This window comes from Cucumis sativus, chromosome 4, assembly GCF_000004075.3.
Source record: "Cucumis sativus cultivar 9930 chromosome 4, Cucumber_9930_V3, whole genome shotgun sequence".
Taxonomy (NCBI): Eukaryota; Viridiplantae; Streptophyta; class Magnoliopsida; order Cucurbitales; family Cucurbitaceae; genus Cucumis; species Cucumis sativus.
The window spans coordinates 20,668,287-20,682,308 of NC_026658.2; the positions used below are offsets into that span (position 1 = coordinate 20,668,287).

A 14,022-nucleotide genomic window follows, 5' to 3' on the forward strand; every position below is an offset into this window, starting at 1 on the left:
AGGTTCTGTAGGAAAAGTTCTATATTTGTCCGCCATCGAAAGAAGAAAGTTCTATATTTATCCGCCGTCGAAAGTATTCTTCCTCACTGTCGAAATCTCTCAAATTTCTTAGTACCAACCATAACCCACATTAGCTTCTACTAGTATAATGGAAGGAGTAGACCACCGTTGTCGAAATCTCTCAAATTTCTTAGTACCAACCATAACCCACGTTAGCTTCGACTAGTATAATGGAAGGAGTAGACCACCGTTTTCACACAAGAAAAATATTAAATGGTTTCCACCTATTTTCAAACCAATAAATTTTTCATTTATATTTTTGTTTTAAATCAATTAATAATTAATATATAAACGAATTTAAAGACATGTGAAATTTATTAGAAATTTAGTTGGTAATTGTTGCGTTTGTGATGCGTTTTTGTATATTACGGGAATTCCGCGGCATTGAGTTGGTAAGTGTTTTGAGGAGCAAAGAGTTTGTGAAGAAGTAGAAGTCGAAGAAAAGAAAGCAAGCAAAAAAAAGGAGGAAGAAAAATGTCTGCAAGTGGAAAGCGAAAGGGCGATGAAGATGACGTATCCGAAGGAGATGCTCCTCCTTCCAAAACATTCAAGAAAGATTCTGACGATACCGATGAAATCGTTGTTTGCGAGGTCTTTCTTTCACTTCCTTTCTCCTTCCCCCATTTTCTTTACCGCCTTTACCTATCCTCCTTTCAAACTCTTTAATGCCTCTTTTTTCTTCCTCTAGCTTTCAAAGAACCGTAGGGTTATGGTCAGGAACTGGCAAGGAAAGATTGTTGTCGATATTCGCGAGTTTTATGTCAAAGATGGCAAGCAGATGCCTGGAAAGAAAGGTTCATCTCCTCATCCCTATTCTTTTCTTTTTCGCTATCTCCCTGTGGATGGATGAATTGGGTTTTTTTATTTTTTTTTCTCTTTCCTTTCTTTTTAGGGTTTTTGTTTCACTTTTGTGTGTTGCATTTGCCTTTGTTGTAGTTTTGAATTGCCAAATGATCCTTTAGGGATAGTTGAGTGATTTTAAATGTAGTACTTACTCACTAACAACTCACCTTTTAATTTCAACTTAGGCTACCTATGTTAGATATCCCCTTACTTCCACACATGCTTCCAAGCTTTGTCTAAGATTCCCTCAAACATACATACTTGGGCTCCTTCTAAGTATGGAATAGACTCTATTGCTATTTTACTTACAGTGAAAGACCCAAGTGAATCCACTTAGTCTAATTTAAATGACAATCGACAACATCCTCAACGGCTTTGAAGCATAGACACGATGATATGCAGATTTCCAAAATATTAGGAAACTGACGTGTTGGGGTGTCGGGGATACACATACACTATTTTTTCTAGAATCTAGTTAACTTTAACGTAAAATTGATAAAACATTTGAGATTGGATGGGTAAACGCCAAGAAGCGATAGCTGTAAAAAAATAAAGCATACTTGAATCCTCGATCCTTAATGTGCACGACAAGTCTGGGAGTTGAAATCAAATGTTTATGATATTCTATTTAGGTTTTAGGTTTTATGACATTTATATATTTTTAAAAAGGAAGTTGATGGCCTTTAAATTTGGGTTCGAACTTAAAATTCTCCTTTAATTTCTTCTAGTGTGTCCATGAAGTGCCTTCCAAGTGTGTCAAAATTCAAAACTAAAAATAAAGAATAGGACATGCAAATTGACGTGTCGGACACGTTTCCAGCCAAATCCGTGTCCGATAGGTGTTTGACATTGATACGACCTTTGTGAAGTGTCCGTGCTTCATAGCTCAACAGCGAAGTTCACAACAATTATTGCAGTATATCACAAAGCTCTCTACAGAAGTACTCACCACAAGGCGTGACAATGGTCGTGTGCAAAAAACATGCAACCCTTTCAAGCACAATCCCACACCATATATATATGGTGCTGCCTTGAGGAGATCTTCCAAAACAGAATAAAATTTTTTATGCAACCAGGAAGGAAAATAGTTGTTCAACATTGCACTGGTTGCAGTGATTTTTTTTTTTTCATCAAACATAATCTCTTTCATTAAGGGAAAAAAAAAATGAAAGAGTACAAGCACAACAATAAAACAAGCCCACAAAATCCCTTTGAAGAAAGGGTTACCAACTTTGTAAAATGCTACTTAGAGGATATAATTACAAGAAATCTTTGAGATTGAAGCCCAAGTAACGGTAACCTCACCAAGGAGCAAACATCACCAGCCTCTTCTACATTGATCTTGTGAATTAACAACTATAGACCAGGCGATTTAGATCTTCCTCTGTGCCTTTCAACGAAGAATCAACAAAAAGGTGCCATAAGTGAAGATTTCTTCTGCAGAAGCCTATTCAAAGTGTTCCAATGTCCAAGTTAAACTTGCCAAGTGTTGATTTTATGGAATAAATCTATATTTTATTTATTATTTAATAGAGATACAAGCCTATATATAACCATAGAGAAATACACTTAAGGAAATAATATCAAATAATATCTCCAGAATAATATCTCCTAAGAATAATCTAATTATATTAATACCAAGTATTAGGGATCTTAATCCTCCAAAGCAGATCTAAGATTGACTAGTTAACGAGAGAAGGATCCAATAACACCAAAATGGGAATTACAAGAAAACGTTAAAGAGGGTTAGGATTTCAAACACCAACATCCATTCTCGCAAGTCTCAAACTGAAATCATCAAGTAAAGATAACAAAGAGTCAACCTTTATTGTTTCCCTACTGAACAAAGAAATACGGAACCCAAAGAAAAAGACATTGAGCTTCTTGACTAAAATAAGAAGTCAGAAACAGAATGGTTCTTATATGAAGAAAGATGATATAAATGAGGAAACACAGATTAGAGAGGTCTAATCCCCACCTACTGATCTTCCCACAACTAAGTATCCTTGTCCTTCGCCTACCGCAACAAAAACATGAAGGGAGAAGGAAAGGAGCTCAAGAGAAATGTCTTTCCACAGGTTTCAGAATGAACGCTTGACACCTTTGGACAATCTTTCAAAGGGATGGGGGCTATACCTTTCATAAATGACTAGATACAAAACATTTTTCCTCACAAGTTACCTAGAATAAAAGTAGCCAATTTAACTACATTAACAACTGTAGACATTGCTCAGCGATTTCCTAGCTATTAACAGCTTGCAGTTTCTTAGAAAAGTTAGTTAAGAACAATCTGGTAGCATATTGGCTTCTTAATTCTTCTTTATAGGCAGATTTTGGGATAAGTCTTGAGGGTGAAGTGTGTTTATATGGAGACAGTGTGTACAAACTCTAGATTTTGGATAACTTGGGTTAAACAGTTAATTTAAATTGGCTAAAAATGGCCCCTTAATGGGGTATCGATGGTGGGTCTTGTTTCACTATTTTTTCAGAAAGAAATTTGCATAAGGAGTGACCTTGGTGTATCGCTGGGGTGTTCTAGGCATGTCTTGGAGTGTCCTGAGTCCTGACGTTTTGGAAAGCCAAATAATTATAAAAAATAATGGACATGCCAACTAGCATGTTGGAGGCAGTCGGAGTGTGTCGGTGTCCAACACTTTTTCGATGTTGACACTTAGCCAGTTTGGAAATGTGAGTGCTTTATAGATTAATTCCATTTTTATCCTTCCTAGTATGTGTATATGAACTATAACATTTCAAAATGGTGCAAACTTTTTTTTAAATTTTAATCTGGAAATGCTGAGATGTCACAAAGACCCAAGCATACATGTGAGCACTCTTTTGTTAATGGAAAGAGAAGCATACTAGAACTATAACTAGTATGCAGTGCTTTAAAAAGCCCTCCCGGGCGCAAGCCTAGGCTCAAGGTGCAAGTTTGGCACCTCACCTTTGCGAGGTTCTCAAAATAAGGCGTGACTCAAGTGCGTGCCTCTTGTGATTCCCCAAGGCTCAAAGCCCTGCATCTTGGGGCTTTTTTATTCTTTATAAAATAGAAATAATTAGGGTTTACTTTATTAACTAAAAAAACCAATTTTAATAAGCCAAAATGCAAAATTTCTTGCGTTTAGAGGTCTGTTTTTTCATATTTCCACTTCAACCATGTTTTTTCTTTCTATTGTAGTACTTTTATGTATGGTGCGCCTCATAAAAAACCGGGTGCTTAAGCCCCATAAGACTATTATGCTTTATTTTACCTTGAGTTTTAAATAACACTGGCACGATGGAGAAGGAGATAGGTAATTAAAGTAAAAAGTGAAAGGGAGAGTATATCTAGCAAAGAGTGAGGTTGGTCCAAGATCGGAAGAAATCATTTGTGGAGGGTAAAATTTTCATTTCTTGTTTATCCTGGAAACTTTTAAATGGATCATTGTTTAAAAGATGGTCTATTTACTAACAGGGAGGACCACAAGATTTCTCGATCAGTCCCTGATGCATTGTAACAATCATAAGTTCTAATTCCTATACCCTTCCGGATTACAACACCATACATGCTATATTATGTAGTCATATATAAATATATTCAGTTTGTTCTGTAGCCAAGCTTATCATAAAATAAGATATTAAAACGCAAAATACTTTGGATCTCGTATTTAAAGGTGAAGTAAATTTGAGCTGAAAAGTGTTTCTCCTAATGAAAGATTTAAGCAATAAAAACACTGCTTTATTGTAATGTCTTTCCAAGAAGGTGCAAAAGGGGAATTAATTTGCTATTAGAGGGTCATGGGTAAGGCATTTACAATTTTGGTAGGATACTTGAGTATAAGTTCAAGTTTGAACTTCTGTGGTTAAGGACTCTAGTGTTTATGCATGATTTCTTATTCTGCTAAATTGATATTTTTTTCCATTTTTTGGGCCATTTGTCTTCTTTATTGTCATGTATATTATTTTATTTGTTCTCGATCAAAGTAGGCCTTTTTCATTTTTCTTTGATGAGTGGCCAAGCTTATTGAAAAAAACAATCAACGAATACAAATGCATTCAAGGAAAAATAGTTCTCCCTCCTTTGGAGACTTTAGGAAATGCTAGCGTTTTTCATAGTCAAGAAACTAACATGGATGTTTTTTGGGATTTATTCAAACTTTTTGCTGTACTTGGTCCTCTAGTTCAAAATTCTTTTTGTAATTATAGTCTAACTTTGATGTACCACAGTTGGGCCTTTTTTATAATAATAAATATATATAAATATAGAAGATTCAGAAGCTGAGTGGCCTTTTGATTTCTTTGTTTCCAGGCATCTCGCTATCCTTGGATCAGGTTTGCACCTATATTATTTTAATTTTTTTCCTTTTCCTTTTTTGTTTTAGAAAAAAAGAATAATCTTCTGCTTTCTGTAATGGCGGTCTTCTGCAGTGGAACGTTCTTCTAAATCACGTAGAAGAAATTGACAAGGCTGTTAATGAAAACTCGTCAGGAGATTAGAACATGCATCTTTTGTTGATATGTGTAGCAAGTGTATTGCTCCGTAGGGTTAAGGACGAAACTGTGACCTTTTGTACAGCCAATGGGCTTGTTTTTGGTGGAAATGAACACTAGAGAGCAGGCATATTAGCATTTATGTATACATTATCACTGGATCAATATTTTGAGTTGTAGACCAGAGACATTATATTATTATAATATAGTATGGGCTAACAGAAAATATTACTACTCTCAATTAGTGGATAATTGGGTATCCAGTGGACATTTTAACCAGTAGTCTGATTAGGTTACAGCAATTCTAAGAGAGTCCAAGTTTCTAACTACTTTGAAACTCTTATTACATATTTAGCTTCAATGCCCTCAGTTCTTGAGCCCACAAAGTGTAGCTTGAATTCTTTGCTATGACATCTTTAGAAACCTCCTTTCTTTCAATCAATCCTCTGGCATATCTTTCAAAGTTTTCAAGACTTTTCCATATTGGAGCCAACTTTCTGACATCTCCATCTCTTTTAATGATTTCCAGTAGGTCTTTGGCTTCCTCCAACCTTGCCCAAAAGCATGAATCTTGGGTCAAGCTTGCATATTTCATCCTCTGAGTATTCCCTTCCTCTGTGACTTCTCTTCCTCTCCACCATTTGTCAAAAATCTCATATCTTCTCTCTCTTCCGCATTTCAAATAATGACCATGGACAATGTGCATATCACGATGGTAATATTCCGCAATGTCCAATGGCTCTACCAGGAGTTTGTAGAATTGTGAAGCATTGACCCACTTTGCCCTCGTGTTAAAATCTGGAGGAAGCTCATTGTTCTCCCACATGTTGATCACTCTGTTCCAGAATGTTGCGAGCTTGTGCCTGTTCATATTTACTCGGTCATGTCTTACCGAAGCATCTTCTTTCTTGAAGCAATCGTAGTAACCCAATTGGTTATCTGCTTCCTCACAAGAGGCTTTGTACCATTCTATCTCAGCTCTGTAAGGTGTAATCTTCGATAAGCTTATAGCTAGTTTTGCGGCATTCATGTTTGGTGTTTGTCCTATTCTGCTTGCTGTTCTCAAGCAATGTTCGGCTATTTGAGCAACTTCATCCTGCAATTTCGAAATAAGCTCTAGTTAGTTCGAAAATCTAAGTTGTAGGTTTTGTTTTAAGAAAAGTTCTTAAGGTTTATTACTTGGAAAGGTATTCCTGCTGACTGCAATGCTAGAGCAAGCCCAGCTTCATAGCTTGAATTAGGAGGACACGATGAGTTGAAGTTCTTCCTCTCCATGTATTGAACTCCAACTTTTTTCACATGATATCCATAGTTGAGATGATCCTCAATGCTCAAGTTTGGAGCACTTGTTTTGAGCATCAGATAGAGCATCTTCAGAACTGATATGGCATTATCCAAACAAATTGCACCGTGTTCCGAGCAAAAGAAGAAGTTTCCAAATGGCCAAAACTGACTTTGTACCGTCCCCTCTCCTAGGTCGGATATCCTATTGGAGTGAGCCAACACGATGTGGAAGAGCTCTTCTTTCTCTCTTTCTGTCAATTGGGTAGCAAGCTTCCCAAACGTTGGAGAGGCCATTGACAAATGCCAATATCTAAGGAGGATGTGAAGCTTAGGGGAGAGAGAGGAAAGTGGAGTAGAGAGAAGCCTTGGCATAATGTCGTGGTTTGACACGACATGGCAGAACTTGCCACACCATCGTTCTCTTTGAATGGCTCTGGAAAGTGACTCATTGCCTATCAATGGGGAGCCAAAGGTGATGCATAGAATTGGGTGGTGATGGGTTTTGGTATGGAGGAAAGAAAGCAGCCAAAGTGTACATAGAGTGGCTGCTGCTCCTCCAAGTGAATGACCTGTAATTACTATTGACTTGCTTCTTTCCATTACCTTTGTTATCTGCAACATATGTGACATTAGGAATGGTATATACCAATAATACTTTTCATCAAAACAAATATGTACTTATAGCATAGGCCTCTCGTTGAAAGTCTTTAGGCCTTTCTAAGTCAAAGTTCAAACGAAAGTAATGAATTGACACACTGATTTGTAATTTATACACAGGAAGGGGAAAGGTTTAAAGTAAACCATTGGAACCAAAAATATGTCTTTTTACTTTCCCCTTTTGGTCCCCAATGGTTTTTGGTTCTAAAGTTTTAAAATGTGAGTTTTGAATTTTGTTTTTTAATTTAGTCCATAAGTTCTAAGATTTGTGAAAATTTGAGGTTAAATTATTTTAGGGGTCAAAGTGAAATAATTATATACATTTGTACCATTTCGTGCTAATGGCTCTTATTTTTTGTTTTTGAAAACCTTGCATGTTTAATTTCTAAAAGCAAAGATAAGTCTTATGAAAACTATATATATATAAATAAATAAGTATAGAAAGCAAAAGATGGGATGAGTGGTTGTAGGATCAACTTTTAAAGATAAGAAACCAAAATATTGAATTTGTATAATCATTAAAAAATGATTAGTAAAGAATGGTCCAAATGTACACATCTAAGTTTTTAATGTGTAATTTCCTTTAAATTTCCAATTATATTTTTGGTTCAAAGAAGCTTCACTTTTCACACTATCTTTTCCAATCAATCATTAATTTCTTTTCCAATGCAACTTTAATATAAACATATCCCAAGTTAACAGAAAAAGGAAAGAGAAGAAATAACATTTCATTAATTATATTGACATTTGGGCAATTGTTGGTAGAGAAAAAGGTGGTTAGAAAGAAACTCCCACGTTATTTATCTCCATCTCAATCAATATCAAAAGTTTCTATTGACCTTTTCTAATATCATACATGTATCATTCTACTTAGTAAATGAGTATTAGTATTGTTTTTGTTTTCGTCAAAATAAGTCTCATTTGATAAGTTCTTACGAAAGTATATTTAAGAAGAGGCTCAAAACTCCTTTGTTTGCCTTTATTTTTCTTTTTAAGAATTCATCAACCCTTCATATAAAAACTGCTTTTGAAGTCAAGGGTCAAAGACAAATTTTTAATATTTGGTTAAGATGTTCGAAAAAAAGAGTAGATTATTAGACAAGATGTCATCAATGAAAAAAAAAATCTTATAAAAAATCTCATACGAAATTAAAAATAAATTACAATTACTATAATAATGAATTTAAATGATGTTCATTTCTGCATTCAAACTTGAAAGTATTATTTGGTGAATTAATGGTAGACTTCCAAAGTCCCTTTCCAAGACTTTTGTCAACAAGATCACAAAACGCCCAAAAATTTCATAAATTCAAATGTTTGTTATAAATGTAAATAATATTTCTTTTCTTTTTTCCTTCTAAGTTATATTGAACATTCGAAGGCTAAAAAAATCAAGCTTACTAACTGTGAAAAATAAACAAATAAAAAGAGAGTTTGTTTTTCCAATTTAGTAAAATAAAAAATATTCACGAATAAACATAAATTTTACTTTCTATTAATAATAATTAGATTTTAAACAAAGAAACTCGTCATTACATTTACGCGACAATCCTTGTTTTCTTCTTAAAGGGTAAATAGCAAAAATTTTAGATATCCGTCAACATCTTTAGACGAACATGTTTATTTTGTAGGAATGTTTTTACAATATCTTAAAATACTTTGATAACTAAACTGTTTCTATAAAGATTTCTCCTCCAAATATATCTTAAATTTTTTCAATAATATTATGACTATTTATTCATTCAAAACTAATTTTATATAATTAAAACTTATATAAGATTACTTGTTTTCAATTAATTTTGTATTTCTTGACAAACCTGTTTATATATATCATAATTTTAAGATTTTTTTTATAAAATGTATAATAATTTAAATTTAAACATCTTTGATTTAAAAATTATATGTACTACGATATAAAAAAAAAAAAAAAAGAGATGATAATAGATAGTTGACAACATTTATTTTAATTATATAATGCAAATGGATAGTTATATATACATACGGAAAAGAGAAGGGCAAAAACATAAACTTGAAAATGCACTCAGCTCGAAAATGTGAAAAACTCATGTTTCAATAAAAAAAAAATAAAAAACTTTTGAGATGCATGGAATCTCCAAATAACCGAGCATCTTATAGTATTGCAAAACAAACGTGGTAGTCCATATATCAGCTCTGTGAAAATTTAGAATGCTCATAAAAAAAGAAAAAAAGTATATAACGAAACAAGAAATTGAAAGTTGGGATAATTGTTTATAGTCCTAACTAAAAACAATCTCAAATGATTACCAAATTACCTTGACTTAAATTATTATTTTGAATGCAACTATGAATACGACTACTACTACGAGAGAATGAACCGAACGTAATAATTATCATTATTTGTAGTCTCTAAATAAATTGTACATTTAAGTAGTATTAAAATTTGTATGGTTATATTGGTGATAAATTGATGATATATTTTTATATTTTAAGGCTATTTATACAAACTATCAATGATATATTATCCAATTAGTCCTTAATTTGATGTTAAACTCTTTAGTATACACATATACTTGGGTAAATATATTAATCATATATGGTTCTGAAACTACAAACACTATCGTTTGAAATAATTATCAAAATATGTAAACAAAAGAAAAAAGAAAAAAAAAAAAACAAAGACAAAATGAACACTATTTTTTAAGATTTTAAAATTGCTGTTGATTTGAGAAAACATTAAGAGAACAAAAAGTAAATAATAGAAAGAAAAAAAAATTAGAAGTAGGATAAATGATTTTAAGATTTAAATTTAAAAATGAAAGAGTAGAAATGAAAAAAATGAAATGATTAGTGAATGCAATTTGAAGTAGAAAATTAGGAATTTGTTTGGATTGAGTTTTCAATATTTTTGAGTCATAAATACTTTGTTTAAAGATTTAAAGAATTAGGGAGAGATTTGAATACTGACCGTTTCAACAAGATTCTTATGAGTATAAATATCAACAAACATCTTGAGGATGCCGGAATCCGCCATGGCCGGTTCCTGGAGCTCCTCACGGTGGCGGTTCAACGGCCAAAACAACTCTGCCTCAACTCCCTCTCCGTCCAACGCCACCAACTCTCTTCCCCCCCCGCCGCATCTAGGAAGAACTTGGACGCCGGAGAAGCCAACATAAGCCACATCATCAATTACCACAGTTGTGAAACTTTCTGGGGAGGCGGCGTTGGCGGCGGCGCAGAATTCCCAGGACTGCAGAAGCAGAGGAGTTGAACCCAAAAGAGCAGCCATAACATGACAACTCTCGAATCTGGAAAGAAAAGAAAGAGAAATTATGGGGAGATTGGAAAAAGAGTTGAAAGAATTGAAAGTAGAAAAGAAAAAGAGAAAAAGTTGAATGAATTACGTTGAAGCTTCGGACTCCATGGATGCAAATTCAAAGCTCTCTGTTTTTGTTCTCTGTGGAAAATGGAAATGAATGTGGTGAGAAATTTTGAGGTTCTTTCTTTCTTCGTATATATATATATATATATATATTGTCAAATTTTATTTTATTTTATTTTGCTTTTTATTAAAATGTTTTTAATTTAAATTAAATTACAAAGTTTTTGTTGATAAAAACTCTAACAATACTAATCCTAAAAAATACTAATATACTTCTTCTTAAATAAATACTATTTTTATGATAACAAGTGAATGAAGGTGTGATACACTTTTTTCTTTTCTTTTCTTTTTTTTTCAAAGTAGAAAAATACCTTTTTTTTGGTCATCCCATTTTAAAGAGAATAAGTGCATTTATTATATAATGTTTTAAATTCACCATTTTGGTTATTGAATTTCAAGAATAGGTTTAAAATAAAAGAATTGAAATTTGAAAATTTAATTTTAAGTTTTAAATTTTAAATAAGGGAGCCGTGTTAACCTTGGGGAGCAACCGACAACACGATTAACACCTCGATCTGTCGTAATTGCTTTCAGCATAGTCGTTTGTCACAACATAGCAATTTATTTTAGTTCGATATTTTGATATTCTTTTCCAATAATTTGAAAGCAATTATAACAAAGTCGACCAAGAATTCCAACACTTCTTCCAGATCTATCCAAACTTGAACCACTTGATCGAACAAATTACTGTAGATGGTCCCATAAATTGCTAATCTTTTTCTAGCAGCTAGAAGTTGACTATGTTCTTACCAGTAATCCATCGTTCAATTTAGTAGTAACCATTCCAACACCTACTTCTGATCTAGAATCATCCAGAGGTCTTCCTACCGTTGACCACTTGAAGCAAGTATCTGATAGAACTAAGACATGCACATCGGAAAAAGAATCGAATTTCTACCCTAATTGTCATAATTAACATGTAACCCTAAACTAATCAAATTAGGGTTTTAGGAAATATTACCTTTGAAGCTTTCAAAAAACTTCGATATCTCCTTACCAATTCAAACCGAGACCACCACTAGTACTCAACTACTATCCTCTGGACAAAGAACCGGGTTGTGAGACCCAATTTAGTGTAGAAAGCAATGGAGATAAAAATGGATTGGAAGGTAGAAATTTTTTTCTTGGTTGAGATATTGGAGAATGATAAAAAAGACAAAAAAATTTAACTATTTGAAAACACTCCTATTTATAACCTAATTACATGCAAAAATGCATGTAATTAATTTGCAAAATCTCAACACCTAATGTTCCACTAACAAAGTGGAACTTAGTGGGCTAGGTGTCTACATCGCATATAGCCACATATCCCACTAAGAGTTAGTGGGATTATCCAACAAAATGTTGGATTTTTCCACTAACTTAGTCCAAGGGTAAAATGGTCATTAGATATTTCAAGTCAACAATCAAACTTTGACTTTTCTAAGTCAAAAGTCAATATTTTGACTTTTTACCATTTTGTCCGTCTGGACTAATTCCAACCTCTCGAGCATGAATCCGCATTCATTTTTTCAAAATTCAAATCACATTTGAATATAAAGCCGGTCAAAGTTTGACTTTTCAAAGTCAAAAATCAATATTTTGACTTTTTACAATTTTTGACCAATTCCATCAATTTCGAACTTCTTAGTACGAATCCGCATTCATACTTATAGTATGTAAAACATAAAGCTCTATTTCTAATTAGAAGATCGACGACTATATCACTATATTTGTCGGTTTCTCTTTCTTCTCCCAATTCGAACAATTCGACTTATTTCATCACACTGTTCTAAGTTTAATCCATATGAGCTAGTGGGGGAATCTAATGGACCTATAGATCATGGGCTCCAACGATTCAAGATTAACTAGCTAAACTTTTTTAGAACGAGTTAATCAACATTCGTTAACTAACAGGTCATTTCACTAAAGTCTCGTAGTTACACTCCCCTCAGTATAGATATATTTGTGTCCATTTGATAAAACCATAATCAGTAAGTTAATCCTTCACAGGTTGCTCGTAACCTTGGCTGGGTCAACAAAATACCGTTTTACCCCCAAGATTACATCTTGCTCCTTAAGTCCCACTAATCCACTATTGAACAATTGGTTTAAGGTTCAACCTATAAACTTAATCCCTCTCGGCCCAATGAGAGGGTGGGGCCCCTTGTTCAAGACTTGGATTCAGTGCTTAAGAGAACAACCTATCTACTAACCCTAAAGCGGGTAGGAGTGAATTCCATCTTGTACCCTATGTTCCCAGCTATCCACCCGATCTTACCCCTGAAATGGGAGGCTTATTGGGCCAACGCTGATGAGCTGCCCTCACCTATGCAGATCTAAGGATAATCTCGTGTGAACAGGAGTTCATAGTTAACTCAGGATTAAGACTAAGTTACCTAGGTCATCAATAATTGAGATAGTCAGTTTTAAACAGTAAACGGTGTTATAACGTAAAAAAGACTAATTCATGGTTCAGTCTTATGTAAACATTTTACATAGGATGCCCCCACTTTCATGTCTCTACATGAACGATTCAGGATCACCTCGTTTGTACTACAAAGTGGGCCGCATCCATAGTTTCTCTAAATAAGGCGCCCAACCTTTATTCATATACTATAGACTATTTAGGCTATATACTCGAACTTGATCCACGTTTATGTTTACACATAAAGTTCAAGTTTATTAAAAAATAGCCTTGGAACTTGAATTATTGGATTTAAGATTATAATATTTAATTTCTCAATAACAACTTTATTGAACAGAATATGATTACAAACTACGAGTTTTAGGACAAAAAATTCCAACAGTATCTACAATCGATCTTGAGAAATACGCAAAGGACAACAAAACAGTTCGTGAGCATCTATTGAACCATATGTTAGATCCAATGTTCGATTTGTTCGTGGCCCAAAAATCTGCCTAGGCTATCTAGAGCACTTTGGAATCTTAGTATCGTGGTGATGATGCAGGCCAAAAAAAGTATTGTTGGAAAATGACTGCAGTTTCAGATGACGGACATCACATCTATTGTGGAATAGACTCATGTATATGTAAATTTGGTGAAAAATGTTCTATCTGAAGGTATGAAGATGTGTGAAATACTCCAAGCGAATGTACTGCTTGAGAAATTTCCTCAGTCATGGAACAACTACCGAAATCACCTAAAGCATAAAAAGGACTTGAAACTTTAGGAACTGATAAGCCATATGGGTACAGAAGAAGCCATTAGATTGAAAGATTAAGTTCGTTTCTACAAATCTAAATTTTTTTAATGCTAACCTCTTTGAATCTTCTGCTGTTAACAG

At 33.8% G+C, this 14,022-nt stretch overlaps 2 protein-coding genes across 3 annotated transcripts; one reads left to right on the forward strand and one right to left on the reverse strand.

The window, feature by feature from the left end:
• Nucleotides 1–400: 400 nt before the first annotated feature.
• LOC101218394 (RNA polymerase II transcriptional coactivator KIWI) lies at nucleotides 401–5,614 on the forward strand. 2 transcript variants are annotated; one of them, XM_004146347.3, is made up of 4 exons: nucleotides 409–651; nucleotides 749–854; nucleotides 5,192–5,214; nucleotides 5,311–5,614. In XM_004146347.3, the coding sequence occupies exons 1-4, from the start codon at nucleotides 535–537 to the stop codon at nucleotides 5,377–5,379; spliced, it is 315 nt and encodes a 104-aa protein (XP_004146395.1). In that variant the 5' UTR covers nucleotides 409–534; the 3' UTR covers nucleotides 5,380–5,614. The 2 variants fall into 2 exon arrangements, with proteins under 2 accessions (XP_011653896.1, XP_004146395.1); XM_011655594.2 differs by lacking the exon at nucleotides 5,192–5,214 and having other exon boundaries at nucleotides 401–651; nucleotides 5,265–5,614.
• On the reverse strand, nucleotides 5,590–10,795 carry LOC101222098 (lipase-like PAD4). The gene is made up of 4 exons (XM_011655595.2): nucleotides 10,698–10,795; nucleotides 10,262–10,601; nucleotides 6,553–7,269; nucleotides 5,590–6,469 (listed from the first exon to the last, which is right to left on the reverse strand). Exons 1-4 carry the CDS (start codon nucleotides 10,715–10,717, stop codon nucleotides 5,717–5,719), a joined length of 1,830 nt encoding a protein of 609 aa, XP_011653897.1. The 5' UTR covers nucleotides 10,718–10,795; the 3' UTR covers nucleotides 5,590–5,716.
• Nucleotides 10,796–14,022: the final 3,227 nt, after the last annotated feature.